The 25257-nt window shown below is 37.2% G+C and overlaps 1 protein-coding gene across 1 annotated transcript in view; it reads right to left on the bottom strand.

Moving 5' to 3' along the window:
- RBKS (ribokinase) overlaps positions 1-25257 on the bottom strand; it is a 72973-nt gene that overhangs the window by 41908 nt on the left and 5808 nt on the right. The window contains exons 2-4 of the mRNA XM_030945387.1: positions 11326-11458; positions 6009-6072; positions 3146-3208 (exon numbers count right to left, since the gene is read on the bottom strand). Coding sequence (XP_030801247.1) covers positions 3146-3208; positions 6009-6072; positions 11326-11458 — 260 coding nt within the window. The remainder of the gene's footprint in view (positions 1-3145; positions 3209-6008; positions 6073-11325; positions 11459-25257) is intronic.

Genomic DNA, 25257 nt, shown 5'->3' with positions numbered 1-25257 from the left:
GGGCTGCATATTTTTCAGTGCATCTCTATAAACTCCCTAAACACCTCTCTACAATTCTACATTAAAACAGAGATTGAACCTCTCTATCTTTTATTGAAACTATACTGTATTGTCCCGGAATATAATCAACTTTAAGAGTATCAAATGTGCCTGATATTTTCCAAGTTTTAGCACTTTGCCAATTACAATAGTGGGTGAGTTATACCTGTGCAATTCAGTAACCAGTCAAAAACTTCCAAGAAATTCTGCAGTGCCAGTTAGACAGACAGAGGAAGATTTACTTCAGAGCCTCATCTGACTCTGATCTCTACAGCTTTTCTTTGCTCTGTCTTCACTCACACTCTTCATACTGACACTAACATGTAAGATAGCCCACTGTGAACCTCATGGCCCCAAACATCCATTTCACTCACACTTTTCTTTGCTCTGCCATCACAGCATCATATACCCTCTACTTTTATATGTCCTACTTCTCCCTGCGATTTTTCTCGGCTGGTTTGGGTTGATATTTTTCCCAAGTATCAGTACATGTAAAGAAAGAATTGGTAAGAAGGGTAGGTTAGGTGTGTAACAATACAGCAATGAAAACTTGTCAATTTAAAGAGATGATAACTATGGTTTTTATTTGTCCCTCATCTTAACACAAAACAGCATCACCAACCCCAATTTCAAATGCTTCCTTTTCAGGTACAGTTTGAACTAGCAGAAACTACTTTACATCAGTCCATTGAGTGCTGTGGTGTTTCAGCTATGCCAGCACAGCCACTGCAGTAAAACATGCATGTGTAGACAAGCCCTTTGAAAACTGCTGTAAAGCCTACTTAGGTCAAATCAGCCAGGTTTCTACAGAAAAAAAAAAAAAAAAAATGTCTCTTGCAACAGCAAAGCACATAAGTACTGCTATTTTACTGCAATTTACTCAATTCAGGCGCCAGATGGTTTTTGAGAGAAGTAACAACGAGAACCATTACCAATTCTGTGCATCTGTTTGCTTTAGAGCATAGTTCTGACCAGGTTTGCTCTTCTACTAGATTTTAAATTAAATTTGAGGCCAGTACTAACTTAGCATATGATTTTTCAGTTACTCAGAGGCACAAACTACATGACTTTATGCATTATTCATGTCACTATGTGATCACAAGACTGTCATATACCCTTCACACTGACACTAACATGTAAGATAGCCCACTGTGAACCTCATGGCCCCAATCATCCATTTCCCTTTCCTGGTGCTAATAAAGGTTTTACATCCACAAGATTGTTTTGTTCCTTATCCTTCAGAAAAATTCTTGGTGGTAAAATTTTAACAGGTCATCCTCTGTTCATTCAAGTTTAGACTGTTTTTATCTTAGCTGGCCATGCACATGAATTGGGAAATTATAAGACTGTTTCTTTTTCTACTAGTCTGGACAGCAAGCCTAGTGCAAGACATGAACAAAACAGTGAGGCCCAGGAACACTACTGGATTCCCACTGTCCCTCCTGTTTACAATGGCCACAGTGACTGTAGGCAGCATAAGAAGTGTCAAGAGTTGCTGATCTTGCTGCCTGCTGGTCCAAACCCAGAAAATGAGGTGGAAGTTAACAGGCAGGTATCCAGGTTATCCAATGTATTAGTGTTATTTACCTTATTTCTGAGTTAGAGCTGTCATGCAAGGCTTGGATTAATCTTACTTAGGGAAAATTAAACTCACATCTCCAACTAATTTGCCTAATTTTCCTGAATACTCCTGTGTAGGCTTGCCTTTAGTCACAGTTCCTTCCCAGTTTTGCTGCATGAGTAAATAGTTATGTTTCCTTTCCCATTTTGAGCTGTAGCCCAATGTACAACCATCAGGTTACGTAGAAGCTTGGCAAGTTGATGTGTCAGCTAAACTGTGGTAACTGTTCAAATGAAGCCTCTTAGCAACTCCAGAAGTGAACTAATCCAATCACACTTAATTTGTTATGTTTGCATAAACATTATCAGTCCTAAGCTCTATATTTTGATCCAGACACACTTTTTTTAAGGGCTGTCAATTGCTTGAGGAAATAGCTTGAAAAGACATGTAGATGTGGCACTTAGGTAGATGGTTTAGTGGGGGACTTGGCACTGCTGGGTTAATGGTTGGACACAGTGATCTTAAAGGTCTTTTTCAACCTTGATTTTATAGTAAAAGTGATGGGTAAGTCATAGTAGGAAAGGAGAACTTTAACCTTCTAATATACTGTGTGTTCAGGACAATATACAACTAGGTTGATCAGCTGGCTGATTAAATTATGCTTGAGGAAAAGATATATAAAGTTTTCTGAGGATAGTTTAGCAGTCTTAATAAAAAATATGAAAACAAGCCAAATCTTTATTTCTTCCCCTGCAAAATAAGAGCAAAGGCATAGGCTAAGGAAAACTAACATGGAAAAAAAATGCCATTTCACTGTGTACTCATCACTGCAGATGCAACTTGAAATCAAGATTTGTGGTAAAATTACATGACCAACAGAAATACTTCTTATACTGAGGACAAGTCCTTTTCCTGATTAAGAGCATAATGACTCACTTGGTGTCCTGAGGAGGCAAACCTTTCCGTCACAGGACCAGAGGAAATGGCCTCAAGTTATACCAGGGGGGACTCAGATTGAGCATTAGGAAAAATTTCTTCACTAAAAGGGTTGTCAAGCACTGGAATAACATGCACAGGGAAGCAGCTGAGCTACCAACCCTAGAGGTATTGAAAAGACACGTAGATGTGGCACTTAGGTTTAGTGGTAGACTTGGCACTGCTGGGTTAATGATTGGACTCCATAATCTTAAAGGTCTTTTTCAACCTAAATTCTATAGTAAAAGTGCTGGGTAATTTGTAGTGGAAAAGGAGAGCTTTAACCTTCTAATACACTGCATGTTCAGAAATGTAAAACTAGATAGCTCAGTTGGCTGGTTGAAATATGGCTATCACGCTGCTAATTTAAGCATCTGATTCTGCTGCTTTTAGGCACCAAATTCTACTCTGCCTGCAATAAACAGAAGTGCAATAAAGTGTGAATAAAATCTTGGAAAAAAAAGAAAAATGTAGGGAAAAAAAATCCACAATTAACAGTGACAAGTCAAAGGTTTCTTTTATGGCTGAAAAGGCAGAACAAAGAGGACAATTCAGAGCAGAAATATGTACCTTCACTGTTGACAATTATTGAAGCAGTTCCAGTAGCAGCATCTGTAGTTTGACCTACAAATGCTAAGAAAGGGAAAAGTTACAGCATGCACTAGTTCAATACATTACTTTCAACCAATAGCATGTGACGCAGTTTAATTGAATTAAATCTAAAATGAACCCATAACCTCCAGCAATTTAAAAATGCTAATTACTCTTTCATGTGCAACAATGCCAGAGAAGCTAACAACAACAAAAAGTGTTAATTTACACCCACAAAACGAAATCCAAGTCCAACATTCTTTAATTTGGCTACATCTCTGCATTAGAGAAAGCATGTTATTTATACAGCCTTCTCAAGCACTCTACTCCTACTTGAAAATATTTCTTTTATCCAATGAAACAATAGAGTCAAGGCTAAAGAAAAACAAAAATACTAAAACAACCCAGCATCTCATTCTGTGTCGATTTGCATTTCAGCAGCAATATTAACTAATGCTATGAAGGCAGTGGTGGGGTTATATGTATCCTCTTTGCATTATATTCAGAGAAATTAACATGATGCTGGCAGCACTGTCTGTTAGAAAGATTGTTCCATGTTTCCTACTATAAGAACCTGTTTTCAGCTGACAGCAAATTTGTCAAATACCAACCAATGACAGGAAATTGATAGTAGAAACCAGTAGCACTGTAGCAGAAAACTGACCAAAAAATTGAGGGTTTCTTTTTTCTTCTCCAAAAACTGTATTTGAGAAAAATCTACTATTCCATTTGAGACAAATTATGGTGACCTTTTATTTAAGGAGTTCTGGTGTTCTAATATTGTAGAACATTGATTTAATGCTGGGCAAAAGTGGTCTTCTTTCTCAAGATGTGCCTTTGTGGCCAGTTTAACAATCTGCTCCAATTTGAAGAGGGCAGAAAAAACACCTTACATCATGCTCATCTGGTTTTGCTGAAGTCTTGCAGGTACTTGCCCTGGAGGTACCCTTGTCTAGCTCAGTTACCAGGGTCAGAGCAGGACTTCCCTTGCAATTACAGCTTCTTTTCACCATGAATTCTGTCTGCACACTGGAGCTGAAAGCAGAGAATGTGTGTCTTCTGTGCTCTCAATGCTCTTGCAGCGTGAGCAGCAAGTTGCCCAGTTCAAATGTGGGAAAAGGAACAACAGATCAATAAAGATCTAAGTGGTCTGAGCAGCACTGGCAGCTGGTTTGTTGTGGAAGAGAAAAACACAGGGGAAGGGGAAAATTACAAAACAGATTGGAATTGGAAAGAAAAGGGGTGTGCTGATATGCTACGAAACAGAAGAGCAACATGAAGACATACAACAAGGACCCAAGTTATGAGAGCTGGCAGAACTGGCATTACCCCAAGGATTTTCATCCAGTACCCAGTATCCTCATGTACAACAACAGGGATATGCTAGAAAATGATTAAACCAGGACAAAAAGCCCATGACTGAAATAAGACCATCTTGAGCAAAAACCTCTCAGCACAGTGAATCACCTTTGCCTCCAGATCTTGTGGAGAACTGGAGGCAAGGGTGACTCAGTGTGCTGAGAGTTAGGATCCTGGATCAACCTCACCAGCAGTATATCTTATTTTTCTCCAGGGCTGATCAATGCAGGAGGTGGCAATCAAACACAATTCTGAGATATTTTTAACTCAATCAGCAGAAATTGGGACCTTGGACCTAAACATTCCAGCCCTTCAACTGATCTACTTAGGTATCAATGAACTGCAATACGATGGAATTTCTGAATATTTTCCCTACACGTTTCTTCTGTTGCCAGAAAGATTATTTAAAAATTTATGTTAAGATTGCAAGATCAATAATTTAAATCAGAAAACATTAGAGTTCTTTGTGGCATATGCATTTTCATTAAGTGCTATGCATTATAATTGCTTCATTTACACCATCAAAGACACGAGGTAGGCATGCTTTGGAGACATTCAGAACTGTACACTAACAGACACTGTTTTCATGGCATCCTTGCTTGGTTTCTTGCCTAATTTGAAAGACACACAATGAATAAACGTATATACACATTTGTGAAATATTTAGATGCTACACTGATAAGCATATTAAAAAAGCCCACAAAATACTGATAGTTTTGTCTTTATGGCAGGACTTGAACAATGCATTAGATTAAGCTTGTGGCTGTGCATTAAACAGAAGAGATAAACAGAATATTGAATTGCCACTTAGTGATTACATCTGTCCATCCTTGTCCACCCCAAAGGAGACAAGGGTGGTGTAGACAAAAAAGCAGTCATACAGTTAAGCAATGCACAGTAGAGAGGGAATTGGTTTTACAAAGGTAAAAGATAATAGAATATTGTGGATGCCTCATTTTCCCTTTTTCTGAAAACCTTTTAACATTGATTTTTGTGCGTATGTGTGCTAACATCAGCTGCAGTCTCTCAAGTGACTGCATGGGTCGGTTCACAAAGCAAAGGTGAAATGTACTGCATTTACCATTGAATTTCTGGTCTGCCCCTCCTCTGACAATGTGAAGTTGAGAATGAGTAATCAGAATGAATTTTTAAATTTCTCACTAGGCATTATTATAATGCCAGACTAAACAATTGCATAACAGCAAGTTATCTTCAGGTGACTTGCAATGATGCAATCATCTGAGATTTAGAGGCAATGACACTACATTTTATTTTTAGTGGTACAGCTGATTTCAGGAGTCCCCATATTCTCTCTCCTATTCATTCATTCCTGCCAGCTAGATCAAAACAGTTATTCATAGTTCTAAATGGTAAAACATATCTAATAAGGTAAAATATATCAATAAGGTAAAACAATTATAAATCTTCACCACCAGTTTTTGAAGTTCAAAAATAATACAAAATATTTAAAGTAAAATTTTACCTGTAGAAATACCATTCTTCTTCAAATTAGCAACATAATCATTGCCAAAGGAATCACTCCCAACCTGTACAAAAGATAAAATAATGGGTTTTCTTACAGAAAGGTGAGAGGATAAATAGACCATCCTTAGACAACCAAATGCTCTATTGTAATTTAAATACAGCACTTTTATTCTTTAGAAGCCCTTTGCATTATTAATCAACAAAAAATAAAGTAAGAAATAATGGTAAAAATGTATTAATAGTATTAGCAAACAATAAGAAAAGTGTTCTGCAGTTTTCTCCTTCTCTATTACAAATACCCATGTTGCAATATTCAAGTTTCATCCTTGTACAAACCCTGTGCTTCTCTGACACTGAAACTTCTGGGGATTTTTAAATCTGGACATGTACTGAATTTTTCACCTTTGAATTGAAATCATTGACATTAATTCTGGTGTCCTTCTTAACTGCAGTTTGTATTTTGAATTTTTTACCTCAAGTTTCCTTGGTGGAAAAATATCAAACTGTCTCTACGGGACAGAAAGCGATGATAAATGCAGCATTACTAATTTCTGCAATTCTCAGTACTAAGCGTACTGTTTAGAAATTCAACATTTTTTGTTTGCATTATCCAGCAACAGCAGATCAAGTTGAGTTAGGGAGTCAAGCTATGGTCTATTGTTTTTTAATAGCAACTTAAAAAGCTTGTAATTTCAGTTCCATTAATCTTTTTAGCTGAAAACAATTCTGCTAGCTGTTTATTCAAACTATATTAATTTCTTTTTGTTACATTACACAAGCTGAACAAAGGAGATGAGGTACACGGAGAAAAAAACAGTTTCATTTGCTTAACACCATTTAAAATATATTTATAAAGCCAACAAAGCTTTTGAGTCACCACTCTTAGCCTGTCTTCAGCATGCATAGCATGTGTTCCCAAGAGTGAGTTGTGTATCTGAGCAGTGTCAAAGACTAACCAAAGCTACAGAAAGTAGCAAGAGGTAAAAAGAAGTATCTTTCAGATTAGAAGCCAAATCAAGATCCTGGTTGTGGGTCTAGAGGAATCCTAACCAATTATCCATCTTCTCATAAAACAGCACTACATAGCTAATGGTGTACTTCAGTTACTAAAAGCACAAAGCAGCTGCCTCTACTGGCTCTTGTTAAAATTTGTCTATTTATGAGTTCAGTCCTTCAGAAAGCTGAGAAGGCCTGAGTACCAGCTAGTGATCACAAGAATCAAACACTTTGATTCAGAATTCTGAAATTTAAAGTGTCACTGATGCATGATCCTTCTCCTCACATATTTGATTGCATAATCATGATTTGAAATGTCCATTTCCTACAACATCTATAAGGGTTTTTTCTGAAGCATTATTAAGGATAGTCCCACTCTTTCAGCAAAGGAGGACAGCAATTAAGGTCAGAATAGTCTAACCAGATGGAACATTGGTCTAGTACATGGAAAAAAAACCCAAACAGCCCAACATTTTCCTGGGTCACTGTGTTAGTCATTGTTTTCATATTAGAGTATAGTTGTACTTCTGACTACTCCCAGTTTGCCAGACAGGGCGGGTTGTCAGAAGCTGCCTCTTCTGACTGCTTTAGGCTGGATGACTGCAGCCATCTGCAATTTAAACCTGAGCTGTGCTCACCTCTGCACCCTAACAACTGTGCTCTGATGGTATCACCTTCTCCCTCCCTTGCTACTATGATTCTTCTACAACAAATCTCACAATCTGCTCTGTTAATTCAGCAACAAAATATTTCATAACCCCCTTCCAGAAGCTCAACTGAAACTTCCTTCCTTCAGCTGTGGATCCTGCATGACTGACAGACAGACATCCCTTACTTTTCAACTGTCAAAGCAGCTGAGATCAGCCATGGTACTTTTGCTCACAGTAAGACATCTCAGTGCTGGAGGGAAGCCCTCCAAGGGGTGTCCATGGAGGTCACTTTCCTCTGGAGACTTTTTTCCATTTTAGTTCATCAGTATCCAACCCAGTTAATCCTAGTGCATTTGAAGGACTTTATTTTTCCATTCGGGCTTTACCCCCAAGGAAGACGAGAGTATTGGGCATTAGACTCAGTTTAGATTAAAGGCATATTTACTGACCATGTCAAATTATATAACATTGTTTTAAATATTTTCTGCTTTTGCACAGACTCTCCTAGATGGAGTACTGGATAAACAAGAAAAATAGATGTCTCAGTCTCCAGACCACAGAACACTCTTAAGAGCTGAAATAGCATTTCTTCTTTCTTGAATTCTTAACAACAAAAGCCATTTGTACAAGCATTATTGTCACACAGTTTACATATCAGAATAAGTGGAATTATATCAGTATTTTTCAGTCTGGGTTTTCCCTGCTTATGATCATGTTTTCCACATGGAGCTAGAGAGCTAGCTGGCATCATAGCAACCAGAATTCTAGCAGCTTAAGAACCAAACTCATCTGTACCTGAAAATCACTTACAACAAAAAGCATGTACCTCTTGATAATTTTTATTTATTTTATATGTTGTTTTTTATTTCAAGTGTTTACTCTTTTTTGTCATTAGGGAATTAAACAGGTACTAAAGACAAGCATAAGACAATAATACAAAAGGAAAAAAAACAATTGAAGATAGCCATCATACTCTGCCCTGCATCTGAGATACAGCTATATTCATATAATGAAGTGAGAATTCAGCCTCTAGCACTTTAACTTAAATTTGGCTTATGGATCATCTAAAAAGACTACACAACATGGTAATACAACACTTTCTGTTTCTAGGTAGGAAACAAATGCAGCCATGGCTTAAACAGAGTTCAGTATATGCAATATCAGCAACGTCCAGTGAAGATCATTCCAAATTGCTTGTCAGGAGTAGAGCAGGACATTTTTCAGCACATACAATGTCTTTCAGACCAATGTCCCTCCACCATCTTAATCTAGCATGCCAAACAGATTTTTTGGCATTGGTCATGACAAAAAGAAAGAAAATAGTTAGAGGAGTTTGAAATCTCTCTAGAACACTGTTATTTTTTCAGTACTGCCACAGTGTTCTTGTATGAACCCGAGCACTTAATTTATTTGCTTAGATCCTTTACTACCCTGAAAGGAATGCTTTACATTTCTCTGTAACTATTCCATCAGTACATTGTTTTACAGGACAGAGCAAATTGACTGCTACTGTGACACACATTGATAACTCAGAGTAAGAGCGGCCACTTGCAGAGACATCCTGGCAGGAAACAGAACACTGTTTGCATTTCCACTACTGAAACTCAATTTTTTAACATTTTTTACAATTTTTACATTAAATTCCACAGCACTCTGTGGCATCTCTAGTCATAACAGTAAGTCATTATAATTTTCTCTCTCAAACCCTCACCAAACACTGACTCGTGTTTTAAAGCTCTGAGGTATGAAGAATTCTTTGTCACTTGATCTGAGACCTCGATCTCCAGTCTTGTTGAGGACATCCTCTAAATTACACTGCTATTAAGAGGATACCACATGCCAATGGAATGTCCCTTTAGTATTAATACTGATTCCATTTTCTTAACTTCAGATTGTAGAAGTAATTTTTGCATCCACACTAGATGAAAAATATCAGGAAATATGACCAAAACAGAAGCATGTAACTGAGCACAGAGTATGTGTGTGAGGGGCAATCCAGCTTAAAGAACCACCAAATTCTTCAGATTAGTTGTTGTAGTAAAAATAATGTAATTGTAGAAGCTCATTATTGCCAAATTCTTCTTAATTTATTAAGCAACAAATTTTATATCTCATTAACCTGTGTGGATATAAGACTGTATATGAGACTTTTATGAGATGAGATAGTATTTTGTGAGGCTATAAAGTGCAATTTTTAAAAACAAAGTAACAACTTTCAAAATTAAAAAAATAGAAAATGCTAACGTTTTCTCCAACAAATACACAACAGAAAGAAAGAGAAAACAAGAGAAAGAGACAGACAGACAGAAAGAAAGAAAGATGGGAAGATAGAAAGACAGAAAGAAGAATGGGTTTTACTGAAATAACAGAAATATGTTTTTGAAAAGTACTTAAAAATATAGTAGCTACTAAATTTTATTATGAATGTGTACGTTTCCATTGCACTGAGCTATGGGCTAGATCATTAAAAAAAATAAAGCAAAATTCACACTTGCAATGGAAAAAAACCCTTTAACATTTAGCAGGAAATGTTAGAAGGGAATTCACTGCCAGTTCATCTTGTACTTGAATCTGATCGTTCTTGAATGCAAAGATGATCAAATATACACAATATGACAGACACACAAACACTGCCAAAAAAAGCCGACCCCACACTGTAGAACAACTAGTGATAATAACTCACAGAAATGCTTTCAGGTGTAATTTAAATTTATAGCCAACATTGTTTAGTCTAAATGTTGAATTGAAAGAACAGTGAGGAAGGCTTCCTTGAGATATTTGCAGTACTTCTCAAAAAATCCTTGACAGACAATGATCCAACAAATTTAGCATCCTCCCCAGCTATGGCAAAAAACAAAGTATGTCCAGTCAATTTGAAGTTTCATCTACAGTTAGCACAGGATAGACAATAAAGACTACAGAGAGAAAAAATTTGATCGTAACCGTAGTAATGATCACTCAAAAGTTATAATGTTTAATGACAAAAATCAAAGAAAAGCATTGTAAGAATATAGCATCTGCCAAGTTGAATCAGCCCAATGGTCTGTGAGCAAGTCTTTAGAGCTGTATTACATCAGATGTTTCAGAAAAGTAGGCAAAAATATCCCATAGCACACAAAAGTGCTAGAATTTGGATACTATCACCTTATCTTAACCTCAAGTAATGAGATAATGATTCAAACCCTCAAAGCACTTTTACATTCCTTCTAAAATTTGTCACTGGCTTGTGAGTGTCTGATTTTTAATCATCTACAAAGTACATTTCAGAGTGACCATAGCTTCTAGCACCTGAATGCCATCAATGAAGTGCTGATAGCTGTAACAGTGGGGAACATAAAAGAGGAAGGCCTAACCAAGATATCTTAAATTTTGAACATCTCTAACTCTTCCCAATTCTCTTTTCCATGGCATATCACCCTAAGTTTTGCAATACTTCTCTATGTGCAATTTCTGTCAGATATGTAGCCAACTAGTCTTTGGTTCTGGCAATGCTCTTAAACAGCCTCCTACCATGCTTAAATTTATAGCTGAAATAAGAAAAGAGAATTAGAGAGAGATTTTAAAAAGCTAAAAACATACCAAAAGCTTTTTGGTAAGTGACCAAAAGGTTTACTGGAATTTGCATGAACATTCAGTTCAGCTGTAATTGAATAACAAGTCAGTACTTACCTTGCAGATCAGCGAGGTCTTGGCCCCAAGTCGAGCAGACTGGACACACTGGTTGGCTCCTTTCCCACCAAAACCAACAAAAAACTTCTGTCCAAGGATAGTTTCTCCAGCTTTTGGCAATCGCGTAGTAAGGCTATTCCAATTTAAAGCAATAGTTATATACATTAGTGACTAAAGGTAACAAGCATCTTCAATATAAGAGTTATATTGTTATAATCTAAATGGCTCAACAGTCAGCCAGTAAGACTGAAAAAACCTCAAAAGACCTTTTAGGGTTCTACTCCACATCCCACTAGCTTAAGTTTATTCCTTATGTGCCACACAGTCAAGTTTCTTGTCCCCTCAAGAGAGGGACTGCATTTCTTTTGCTCATCTTTCATGTTTCTACAGAAGTTGTACCTTACCTCTGACTGGGATTCTCCACTGCTAACTTAATACAGATAAACCATAAATCTATAGATCTCACTGTTCATGGGGTTTTTTACTGCAACATTAGGCTCAAGTTTACATATAGTTCATTTAATTCCATTACATGTAATTATACCTTCTTAAACTATCCTTAAGTAATTTTTCACTCTGTTGGTGTTCACACCCCTAAGAATTGTAATCATTACCAAAACCTGCCTCTCCTCTGCTGTCATGCAGGCACGTTGTACATATTTAACATTTTTCTTTTTTAAGTTTTTCTCTTTACAACTTCTCAGCATTTTGTTTTTTCCTTGAATGCAGTCCAATCACATTTACATCCTTCTGCGGATGGGTGCCCAGAACCAGATGCACTAATACAAGCCGAAAGCCATCAGGAGTGTATTCTGGTTTCATTTCCATTTTGGAAAAAAACAAAACAAAACTGCAGTTTTGTTAACCCTACCAGATGCTTTGCTATCTCAAACAAAAGTTGAAAAGAGTAAAAGATGCCACTGAGACTGTGGGGTAGAATTTCTCAGAATGCAAAGACTACCAGACTTTTGTAATTTCTATTAAAATACGTAACCCAAGGATGCATTTTCAACACTCAGACAACCAAAATTTCTGCCTTCTCAAGGCATGCATTCCAGATACCAGGCCTAAAAATGTAATTTTAAAATCTCTTATGCTACAAACTAATCCACAACATGTGAAAAGGGAAAGCATTTTATGATGTACTAAAAACCTGCTCAGTCAACAACAGTTACCTCAGACAGTTTCCAAAGCCTGCAGGATAGAAAGGAAGCATGGGGAATGGAGTCTGAAAGGATGCAGAAGAATCCACCCTAATGATGAAGAGATTAACTTCAGCTCTGTTTGTCAATTCATAACACCATTTTATCAATAAATCTCACAGCAGCTTCAAAATTCAAAACCTGAATTCTGGGCTCCTCAGGACTAGAGGGACATGGAGCCCCTGGAGCGGGTCCAGCCGAGGGTAACAAAGGTGATCAAGGGACTGGAGCATCTCACGTATGAGGAAAGGCTGAGGGAGCTGGGCCTGGTCAGCCGTGAGAGGAGATGACAGAGAGTGAACCTCTTCAAAGTCTGTCAGTATCTGAAGGGGGGTGCCAGGAGGATGGAGCCAGGCTCTGCTCAGTGCTGCTGAGCAATAGGACAGGAGGTGATGGGCAGAAACTGATGCCCAGAAAGTTCCCACCTGAACATGAGGAAGAACTTCTTTACTGCGTGGGTGACTGAGCCCAGAAGGTCTCCCTTACTGGAGATATTCAAGAACTGCTTGGATGCAATGTGCCACATGCTCTAGGATGGCTCTGCTTGAGCAGGGAGCTTGGAACAGATGATCCACTGTAGTCCCTTCTAACTTCAACTATTCTGTGACTTTCTGAAAATTGCCAGCCTTCCAATTCAGAATAAAAAGTTAGATATTACAAGAAATTATTCACTGTGGGGGTGGTGAGACACTGGAACAAGTTGCCCAGGGAGGTTGTGGATGACCCAGCCCTGACAGTGTCCAAAGCCAGGTTGGATAAGGCCCAGGTCTAATAGGAAGTGTGCCTGAATATGGCAGAAGAGGTTGTGACTGGATGATCTTTAAAGTTCCTTTCAACCCTGAATGTTCTATGATTCTATGCTTCTGCATTAGGCAATCACTACAGATTGTTTTTTGAAAGGATATGAAGAATGTATATATTACTTTTTGAGCTTATGCTGCACCTTCTGGGGCATATGGGTGTCTGCAGAATCTTACAGAACTAATGACAGAGCACAGTCTAATTTACTAAAAATTCTCGGGAAAAAGCAAACATTTTTTTTTCTCCCTCTAACTTTCAATTTCTTCAGCCCAAAGGTTTAGGATCAGTAGAAAGTCAAGAAAACCTAAAATGAAACTAGCAAAGTCAAACAAGTCCCAGACTCACAGAAATTAAGATTTTGGCTTTGAAGAAGTTGTTACAGGTCTGTGTTTCATCAGTAGTTATAGTTTCCAGAGAGATGCAGGTAGGGATGCAGCCGCACTAACAGAGACACTCACTAACACAGCATGCCAGATTTGAGGATAGCATACACAGTCACCAGGTTTCTTTTGTGTGGGTGGCCACAGATAAACCCCCGAAGAGTCACACATACAGCTCACAGCACTCATTTCCAGAGATTCAGAGCCAGGAACATTTTGTTGCGAAATGTTTAAACCACTTTCAATTATACCTTTTTCAATTAAACCATTTTCAATAAAAACACAAAAGCTTTTTAAAAATACACTTATTACCTTGTACATATATATATATATATATATGTGTATATCTGGAAAGGATAGCTAAGCTCCTAATACAGTGAAGTTAAAAACTGCCCACAGCAGCATCCAGGAAATTGTTTCCAACAATGAGTAACTCTACATTCTCAGGGACAAAGGTGCAACAATAAAGAGTATTGATTAATAGTAATACATAAATAATATTTCTTAATGGTAACATCTGTAATTTCTCACCATTTTCACCACTGGAAGGCAAAGTAGAGACAGTTGTGAACCACAGAATGAAGGCCACAAGACTCAGCTGAGGAAGCTCCTCTTCAGATACTGCCAGGGTACATACACCTCTAAAATTAGGCACCATTCAGTAAGGAAGGATTATCACCCAGTCTTGGTAATAAGAACAAATAGCAGCTCTTGTATAGTTCTTTTCATCCACACATCTCACTACACCTTAGAAAGCAGAACAACATAATTATTCCTGTTTTGCAGGTATAGAACTTAGTCAATGCATTTTGCCTTTTCATGCCTTGGATCAGTCAAGAAGCCAGGGGCAAAACCAAAAAGAGAGATCAGCTTAATCCACCAGCTCCCACTGTCTTCTCATTTAAATTCTGCAGTATGAAAATGGCATCAATTCTCAATTCATATTTCTTCCTTAGGCTGGTTTTTTTTAAGAGATTCTAGCTTATTCTAAATAGAATTTGCTTCCATAAAAAGTCAATATATTTTAAAGCAAAGATTATAAATTTTCGTGATTCCAGCACACATCTCCTAATAGCACTGCTCAGAGTTCATATTCAAGTATGTTCAACCATAAATATTGTTGTTTTAACAGTGGCCACACTATGACATGATTCTTCTCTCTTTTATGTTGGCATCAACATGCAACTCCAGTGGAAGCATCATAATTTCACTGGTGAAAAAACAGGCTTGGTGAGATGAGAATTTCGGTCTCAGTGTTTCAAGTAGCATGGCATAACAACTGCCTGTGGGGTTCAAACAGCTTGTGGAAGACAGGGAAATGACCTTTTATATTGCTTTGATGGAAAGGTACAAGACAAAGGGCAAAGGATCAAGTGCAAGTGTGATTTATAACCGCTCGATTTTTAAAATAAGCTAAAACAGACCAAGAAAGAACACACAGCAACTTCCTGTAGTTCTCTACAAACAAACCATCATATTCCATTTTAGGCATGATTGCCAATCATTCCAGACCAATTCTCCATTCCAGAAGCCCATTCTTATTTTCCATATGAAACAAATGTGTATATATACTAATCTATATATATGATCTGATCTGACATCTATACTGATCTATATAGGCAGCTTTAACTTTCACTGAAACCAGTATTCCTGAAACAGGTTTCTTTGCTAATATAATGGTATTCTCTCATCATTTAATTCTGCAACTATACTAACTTTTGATTCACATCAGACAATTTTAATGAGCATTTCAGGCTTCTTTTATGAGCAGGCAGTGATGACTAATCTGTATGATTAAGAAACCCTATAAATTCTTGGCTTATTCATGGTGTCACAAAGAATACCCAAAATAGCCTAAAAGTGATGAAACAGCTAATGTTACTCCAAAACTAGGCTAAATAAGTGAATTAGAAAAAAGTCACATGAGCATTCAGAATTGTTACATAAAATGTTTTGCAAAGCCATTTACAACTTCTGACGTAATTGGAAAACACTGACCTGAAAAACTAAGTTACTATTCAACAGACTCCTCCTTGCTTACATGACAAATTCTGCTCATCTTTGAGAGGATAAATGGTGCAAAGGATACTGAGCTCTTATGTCTTATGAACAATCATAAACTGAACTTGAAAACTCATAATACATTCTAAGTAAAATAAAATCACTGCATGTTTTGCAAATTGTGCATGGTACAACTGAATCACGTTTATAGAGGAAAGTTCAGACTGAAACATCTTGAATTACTTTGGACATTACAAGCAAGGAATATCCTCACTCATAATTTCAACCAAGTTTTTACAAAACAATATTTAAATGTAAAGCACACAGGAATGAATGCTGCCCACATTTGTTTGTGACAAATGAAGAATCTTACATACACTTATGTTTCAGAGGTTTGGGATGAATAAAGGCACAGACATAAGTATTCTACATCTGCAGTAACTTCAACCCTCTCTTCCAGCATGTCCCACAGGTTCCCATAGAGGCTAGTGCTGATTAGCATTTGTATTTAAGTACAGACATCCCTTTGAGGGATGACATTAAAACCAGAACAGAACTCTTTACTACAGTGTTGAAGCACCGAATCAGAGGTGAAAGCACAATGTATTGAGTCATGAGGGCACCTTTCCCGATATTCTGGGTTTTCTCAAAAAGTTCCCCTCTAAGCATATAACTAAATCACATACAGAGATAGAAAGTATGAAAAAGGGGAAAGGGAGAGATCATATTATGCAGAATTTGCATAAATTAATCCTGAAATGAATCATGGTTTGCTTCTGATTCTTCACACCTAACCACTGTTTGTTCATTGTTTTCAACACATGAAAACTAAAAAGATGTATTATTACTGTCAGCTTAAACTGATGTGAAACCATGCCCTCTTCTCACAGCATTTACCCTCTATTTCTCTAGCACTGCTTTTATTGCTTTTATTTACAGAGCTTCCTAATTCAAAACATTTTTGTTCAAAGGGTCATTTTCATTTGGATCAGTGCATTCATCCATCTCATTATCCAGCAGCCAAGGTGGGCCTGTGAAGGGAGGAGCAGGAGAGCCTCTGCTGGCAGCAGTACAGCCAGACTGCCCTGAGCCAAAGCTGGGACTTCCACTTGAAACTACTTTGCATTGAAAACACTTAGTGCTCTGTTGCTAAGGTTTGCTTAAGTAGTACAGTATACTTAGCTCATTAGATATATGGAAAAGCAGAGAGTATCAGTACTTTGCAGAGAATGGCATGCATGAGAAAGGAAAATAGCAAAGCATGTGAATATTTTTCTCTAAAAAAGTCCCAACAATATTCTCATTGGGCAACTCAGAGGGGAAGAGAATTTCTACATTAGATTAAATATCACCAAAAATGCTTAAAATGACTGTTATTTAAATAGTATCAAAAGAAACATTCAGATTTCTTTAATTCCTGAAGAGAGGTGAAGATGATCAGGGGTAGGAAAATAGCAGGAGAAATACTGAATTTAAAACTGACTTAATAAAAAGCAATATAATGTAAGGCTCTAGAATTTAGCTTTGATTCTGTTCTCTTTGAATCACTGAACAAAACTTGCTTTCTCCACACCTGGGAATTCCCTAGATTGGGGAAAATCCCAGTGAGATTAGAGTAGGTGTAACTAGCCACTGTCTAGTACATACAATTTACTGGCCTTTCATGATCCTCACAACTGAACAAATACAAAGGAGAGAACAGTTCTTGCCTCTAATATAACACAACATTGTGGTGAAAAAGTCTCAGACCTCTTTTGGATCTGGCTTAACATTTTGGTCTAGCCTTGGTCTGTTTTGTCTAGCTTCATTTTGAAGATCTGAACATGTGCTGTGGGAAAGTATCCATAACATGGAGACAAAAAGACCACACTCTTTTCAAAATCTGATATTCTTGACTCATCTATGTTTTCACCCTTTTTAATCATCCATTAAAATATCTTATTGGGAGGTAAAAAACTTCCAAGATTTCTAAAGAGATTACCTCAGGAATTTAGTTAACTAGACCTTGGTTTAAGCATGAGGCAATCTGGTTCTAGGTTTGTAGACTTCCTTCAGCCCTTTAATGACTGACAAAACCCTAAAAATCATAGCAAATCTGTATTTTTTTCCTTCTATGTTCCTGAACATGACAAGATTTTCTTTTTCAAAAAACTCAAAACTTTTCAGACAATTCAAACACTTGCCTATTGCTTGGATGTTTGATGGTCTGAGTTCTCTCTGTAGCCCACAGTGATGAGCACTATAGAAGCACTACCCAAGCTGGTCTCAGGCACAATAATTGACACTTACAGAGGAGTCCCCCTGCAGCACAGTGAGATGCAAAAGCTTTACACCATCATCCATTCAGAACGTTTTTTTTTAAATCTGTTTGATTTTACATCAAAAAACATTTATCACCACAACACAAACAAGTGAATGATAAACTGGTGCAAAGCCGCAGGAATCTTTTCAATGAGTTTTGCCATCAGGGAAAATACGTATTTCATGAAACAGAAATATATATAAACAACAGATAAATATACAAACTGTTTATATAAGCACATTAATAGATATATAGATATATATAAATAGACAAACTGGTTTATAGATCTCATTACTGAGTGGGTAAACAGCTGAAGTGGCACAACTGTAGAAAATCTCTAGCAAGGGAGAAAATTAAATGAATGGCTATGACTACACGTAGGAGGGCCACAAGAGTTGTATCTTCTTATATGTACAATCACAGCTTCAATTGAAAAAGACCAAAACTTGTAACAAATAGAATGAGAACAGCTGTCCACAGTTCTTCAAGAGCTTCAATGAATAATTTTGTTGACCCTTTGTGCAGAATCAGATTCTACCCTCCTAGATATTAAAAGCTGAAGCAAATAGAAAGGCATCCAGATGAACACCCTGAAGCATTTATGGTAGTACACTGTACTGCATTTCAGTGAAATGATGGTATTACTAAGACATCAATTTCCTAAATTATGTTATGAATATGAAAACTTCAACACAAATAAATTATTTTTTTTACTAATTACCAAAAAGCTTTCTCATGGAACAACAAACCTGTAATGTTTCCTCACAATACTAGCATTTAAATCTAAGGAAAAGGTGGAACAACATTGATGAGTTCATAATGTTTGGAATGTTTAATTCTGAAACTGAAGCTCTAAAGAGACTTAAAACTCAAATAAATCTATCTCCAGATATTTAAGTCCCAGCAAACATTCCATCATTCTTACCAAACATCTGTTTTGTATTTAAGAAAGATTGTGGAAATTTTCAGAATTGCTACTCTCTAGCTTTATTTGCCTCCCACGTTGTTCTTCATTGATGTCTCTCGATTACATTATTTTTGGAATGGCAGTTACATAATTATTTTCAATGCAATCTGACAGTAATGTTAGAATAGACTGTCTCTGAAACAGGCTGTGCTCACGCAGAACTGAAGCAGGCTGCCTACAGTTCCTGTGCTGAACAGAACATTGTATCATGATGAAATACCAGTGCTGAAGCAGAAAAAAACAATACAAAACAAAACAACTGCAACCCAAGCAAAGAGTGATCTTTACGTGCCCAAAGACAAATTAAGATAAACAAGACATATGAACATTAACCTTTTTTCTATACCTCTTAAAAAAAGGATGTATCAGACAACAGTGAACAAAGTGGAAATAACATGGTTGGTTGGACAGGCCACATGGTCCTTGTTCTTGTCATCATGATTTTCTATATACTGGTAAAACAACAAAGAAATTGGTACTATTTTTTTATTCTGATATTTACTGATATCTGATACTGATAAAGCATGGTACTTATACTTTACTATACATACAGAAACTGGGCACCTGCCATACAAAATCTTGCTGTCAGTCTTTTTCAGGTAAAAAATAAAAATAACCCCCACACGCCATTAAGTATTAGCATTTTGCACACGAGCATATTGTGTTTTATAAACTATAATATTACAAGCAACATCATAGATGTGTTTTCAGAGTACAGAGTCATCAAGACAAAGTACAGTGTGGTCCAAGTACTAATAATTTTCTTCAATAAGATGTTCTAAAAGCTTATAGCCAGGACAGTAATTTTGAGAAACATGATATTTTTTATCAAGTTTGTATGTGCAGTGCTTCATGCTGAATCCATATGGGTCATGAATGAAAAGTATAACCAAACCGAGACATTGTTTACATACATTTATTCAATGTATTATAAATAATGAAAGCAATAAATAGATTTAAATACATGTATATTTATTATATGGGAATAGAATAGAATAGAATAGAATAGAATAGAATAGAATAGAATAGAATAGAATAGAATAGAATAGTTCAGTTGGAAGGGACCTACAACCATCATCAAGTTTAACTGTCCAGCCACTTCAGGACAAATTTTTAGTCAAGTTTTTACTTTGAAACTATCTTACTGTTGATTCACTGATAAAAGAAAGTGTTCTCTGAAGTTCCATCTAATTATAAGGCACCAACTAAAATCTGGGATTACAGTAACATTAAGGCTTGTGGGGCAAAGATGAGAATGTGCAGGGTGTGGGGGGAGTGTGCGTGGGCTTCACTGGCCAAGGTTAACTCTGCTGTGACAGGTAGGAATCCCCTCCAGATAAGTCCCTTTGCCATTTTCACAATTTAAGCTCTTTTGGGAGAGGTAGATCCCTAAATATCAGAAGGAAAAGTGTAATTCTGTATAACCCTAGCTTCTAATGCCTACCAACAGTCAACTCCTGTGTCTCCATTTAAGCACAGAATTTAATGAGCAACAGGGAAAAAAAACTGAAGAAAAATCTGCACATTTTTGCTGTCTCTGTATGGAGTAGTATGAGTTCCAGCAAAATCACCAGCTACTTTTTTTTCCAAATGGGCATTTTTCACTTGGTCCTTTCTGGGAAAAAGGAAAATGAAAATTAATTTTAAAAATTATTGAATAATACTAACAGGATCAGACAATTAGAAGAAGGAATGAATATTCAATCTCATTGCTGCTGAGAATATAAAAAATGCCAGTTTTCCCACAAGTCCTGAACTTGATCTGCTTATCCTTTATTTTCAGCTCTGACCAATGTTTTTTCTTTCTGCTGTTTATACTATCAAGGTTTATACATTTTGTATAAATAGAGATCTGAAAGAACACAGGAAATATAGCAAGTGATGGATGGAATAAATTGACGAAAGAGAGTTATGATACTTTGGACGTAAAAGTTATTTTTGAAAGATGAGAGGGAAAGAGCAATACAGAAGAGAAGTGCACTGTGAGAACACGATGTACAAGGACATCAAGAAGAGGTGAAAACAAATTAGGGGAAATTTCATGGTTCAACAATGACATGCTATTGATGTCACACAGGAGAAAAAGGAGGAAAAAGGACTAAATTCAGAAATGGAAAGAAGAAAGAATAAAATACAGAAGAGAGCACATCGATATATTTGGGAACATTACCACCTTCTTATTTTATAATTAGTTGTCACAAAGATCAACGTGTTCTACAAAGCTGCACCCACTTCGGCAACATACTAGCGAAAAGTAATTTTGTATTTTCTTCTGGTTCGAAGTATATGATACAAGGATCCTCAAGGGAACCTGGATGTCAGCATCAAATAACTTACTGCAGCTTGATATAGGAGCTAACGACTGGAGCCATATAAAACAAGCAAACAAAACCTTACTGGTAAGTTCCTATGGAAAGAACAGCTCAGACAGCTCCTAGAGGCAACATAATATATATGCCTGCCCAGAGTGTTTTTACACAAATTTGTTACCATCGACTCTGTATGATTTTTACTGCAGGTTTTGATTTGTGCCAGCAGCTCTTTACTGTCAGGAGTACTAAAATTCACCCAAAGATACTTAAATCTAGAAATGCATCTAGGAAAATGGTTATTTCCTTTAACAGCACAGCCAGCAAGTAATTCATTAACAAGACAGAATGAAATATTAATCACACCATTCTGTGTTTCACAAAGGGGGAGAAAATATAATATTCTTGGTGTTGGGTGTTAAAATCTAGTGCCAAACACCTGCCTATTGTGACAAATATTTTCAAAGGAGTTCCTTTAGACATCTTCCCATTTGACTGCTGTGAATCTTGCATGTCAGGCACCTCCAGACTGAAAAGGCAAGAAACATTTTATTTAAATGGTCAAAACCATGTTCCAGTAATAGTAGGACAATAACAAAACCATTAAAAATCTGTGGAACTATATGGAAAAAGTATTCATTGGGGCTAGAAATTATAGATACTTTCATAACACAACATAATATTCAATGCGTATCATGGGATATAGCAGAAGCCCAAGGAATACCCTGCAGTACTGACACTGCTAGTGCCCAGTGTACTGATGCTCTGCATGCTATTTACTTGGAACTGCTCAGCTGCTAACAGCCCTACAGAGAGCAAAAGGCAATAGTTGTGCTCTCTGTAACGTGAGATGTTATGATGTGAAGCAACAGCCATATGTTACAGAGCATTACTGAGATAAAATTACCTCTTTTTGTAGCACAAATTAACAAAAACCCCTTCTTGCCGTGATATTGGACAATTGGTAAATAAGCTTTCATCCCAACATTCTCTTCACCAATCACAATCATTTTACTTCCTGACATTTCACTTTCTTCCAACAGAGGTATCAACTCTGGGTTTTCCACAGACAGATGAAGCCTCAGAAGGAATGCAGAATGATGGGGAAGATGCATGGCCAGGAGGTTGCTGTAACATCATCTGACTCTATAGGCGGCAAATAAGAGCCAGGTCTGTTATGGCATTAGTAATTTTAGCCTCCAAAAAATACATACAATAATTTTGTCTATCTTTTTATTCCAGCCTGGTTCCATTTCAGTGAACAACAACGGGACAAGGAATTTCTTTCTGCTGTAGTCACTCATATGGTAACAATTTCAGGAAGAATCCTTTCACATCCTAGACCTTCTGTGTGACTGAACAAGTTTGTATTTACTTAGGGCACACCATTTTGGCATTTTTTTTCCAAATGGTCATACCCAGATCACTGAAAGAGATATTTTATGAGAGTTCACTTGTGTTAGGTGGGAAAATAGGCTGAAATACGCAGAGAAGCAGTGTGTTTCTGAAATGAAACTACATCACCAAAAAATTACTATTAATTTTGTCTCATGTTGCAATACCCAGACTGATGATGTCCATTCTCTACAAGCGTTCATCTAATGTCTTTTCCCTTTCTTTTCACACTCTTTTTTAGGAAAGTCTACTTCCTTGGCTTAAAAATTCTTAAGTATTTGAAGGGATGAAATAAATAATATTTTGAGTCCACCACTCTCATCTTGCAACGTTAGCAACTGTTCTAACACTGGACTCTGCGTTTTAAATGGATGAATTTTCTTTTGCCATGATGGTGTTGAAACTGGCCTCTCCTGTCACCAGTCCATGAGAAAGCATGTACACTCTCAGGAAGGTTCAACAAAGACATTCAGCTACTGACAGCTGGCAAATAGGGCACCCACTAAAAAGATGAAAAGACTGATGATCACATTGTTTTACTTTTGTGGGTAGTGTCTAATAGCTTACTGACCTCCAAAGGTGAAAAATGACATTCTAGTGAAAGCAGAAAATTGTGAATCTTTAAGTCAAACAATTGAGTAGCTCTGAATAACAAAACTGTAAGGAGTGTCACTGGGTTTTAGACAAGTGTTCCTGGCCAGGCAAGAGAACACAAGATGGAGTAGCTGATTTTCTTCTTTCATTAGGAAAATATACCCCAAAAATGTATCACCTGCTGGGATCAAAATGTTTCTAGATTCATTTACTCCATTACCCAAGTGAACTCTCTAGAGGATTAAGCAATAGTTTCCCAGTCTCATATGGACTAAAGCTAAAAGCTTGGTAAATAGTAGTTTTATCTCACAAACCATAATTTTTAATTGCTAACACACATAGGAAAGGCATAATCCTCCACTGATGATATCATAGTCTACTGCCATGGAAATGACAGCAATATCATAAACACAGGTTTAAGATTACCTCACTTTCATTGGAAAGAGGGAAATTTCACTAGAATATGAATGACATTGGGAATAAACACACAGATACCATACAGTGAAAAACTCTTACTAGCCAGTTAAACTATAGAAGATGGAGACAATAAGGTTCTCCTGGCCAAACACTGTGTTACCACCTATCAACCTTTGAACAGAGGGCCCTCTGAACTCCTGTCAGGGTTCCCCCTTGTAAGTTCACCACACCACAGAGGAGTCAAATCCCTGCCCTGACAGGCATACAGTTTAACCACAAGAACATGAACAAAGTATGGCTATGAGAACCCAGTGTAGGATCTCAGAGCAACGAGAGCTGGAATGCTTCCTAGAATGAGTAAGTACTTCAGAAGTGGGAGGAAGAGAACTCCACAGTCTCTTGAAGCACACAAAATAACATGAAGTCAGACGCAAATGCAGAACTACGATCTCAGTGTGGCAAGTGCTAAGCATCTTGGCATCAGCTCAGGAAAATACATATATTTAACCTTCAGCTCTGAAGTACTCTAAGAGGAGTCAAACAACTCAAGGATTGGAAGATGAAATTTGTGTGTAAGCTTTGTTTTGCCATGAGTTAGGAAGGTCGAGTACTGTGCTGGACCCCAAGTCGAGAAAAGAAGCTTGAACTGAGAAAAGGGAGTGGAGAAATGTACAAGGCGATAATGATCTCACTTAAGAAGAACCTTTTATCTTGAAGGATCTCAAAGCAATTTACAAACTTAAGCAGACCAGACACTGCAGCTGGTAGGAAAAGAAGCAGACAGCTGGGAACTCATTCATGGGAAGGAGGAGGTAACAGAGGACCCTCTCGGCACCGTATCTTCCAAAATACTGCTGCTGGGAGAAGACAGCAGGACTAGAACAGAGCTTTTCCCTGAATTTTGCCATGCAGCTATGCGAGAAAATTGCAGAAAGCAAGCAGATAGAGCTGACAGAAAGAGATGCAGAAAAGCAAGGGGCCTTTGGACAACTGGGGACATGTCACTGTTAGGACTGTAGTTTCCCTGCTTTTTATCTCAATTTCAACTCTTTAGGTAGACTCTTTACACTTCCTGCAGTAAAAACTTTGGTCATTCCTATAAATTTTGCCCCTTTTAATACTTTACTCCAATTCTCTTTACTTATTCCTATCTTTTTACAAAGCAAACTGCCCTTCTTTCTGTCCTCAAATTGCAAAATGTTTTCCCAATGCACAGTAGGGCAAATAGTGCTGTTCTTGGTGACTGGGATTCATGTAGTACAGGCTTGACTGTAGTACCACACGGGGCATCATTTTTTAGCTCAAAAGCACTACTAAATACATACTATTAAAACTCAAGATAAACAAATCTAAAAAACAAGAGGCATATCAGTTATTGCTGAAATGGAGTTGCCTCTGGGAGTAAAAACAGTGCCTAATTACAGTACAGAGTAGCATAGGAGACAAAACAAAGATACCAAATGAAAGGGCAGGGACATTCAATTAAATAGAATCCAGAAAGCAACACTTTTGTTGTGCTTAACTTAAAAGACATTGTGTGACCACTTTCACATTCATATTTCCC

Source organism: Camarhynchus parvulus, chromosome 3, assembly GCF_901933205.1.
Source record: "Camarhynchus parvulus chromosome 3, STF_HiC, whole genome shotgun sequence".
NCBI lineage: Eukaryota > Metazoa > Chordata > Aves > Passeriformes > Thraupidae > Camarhynchus > Camarhynchus parvulus.
This window is presented reverse-complemented; position numbering and strand designations above follow the sequence as displayed.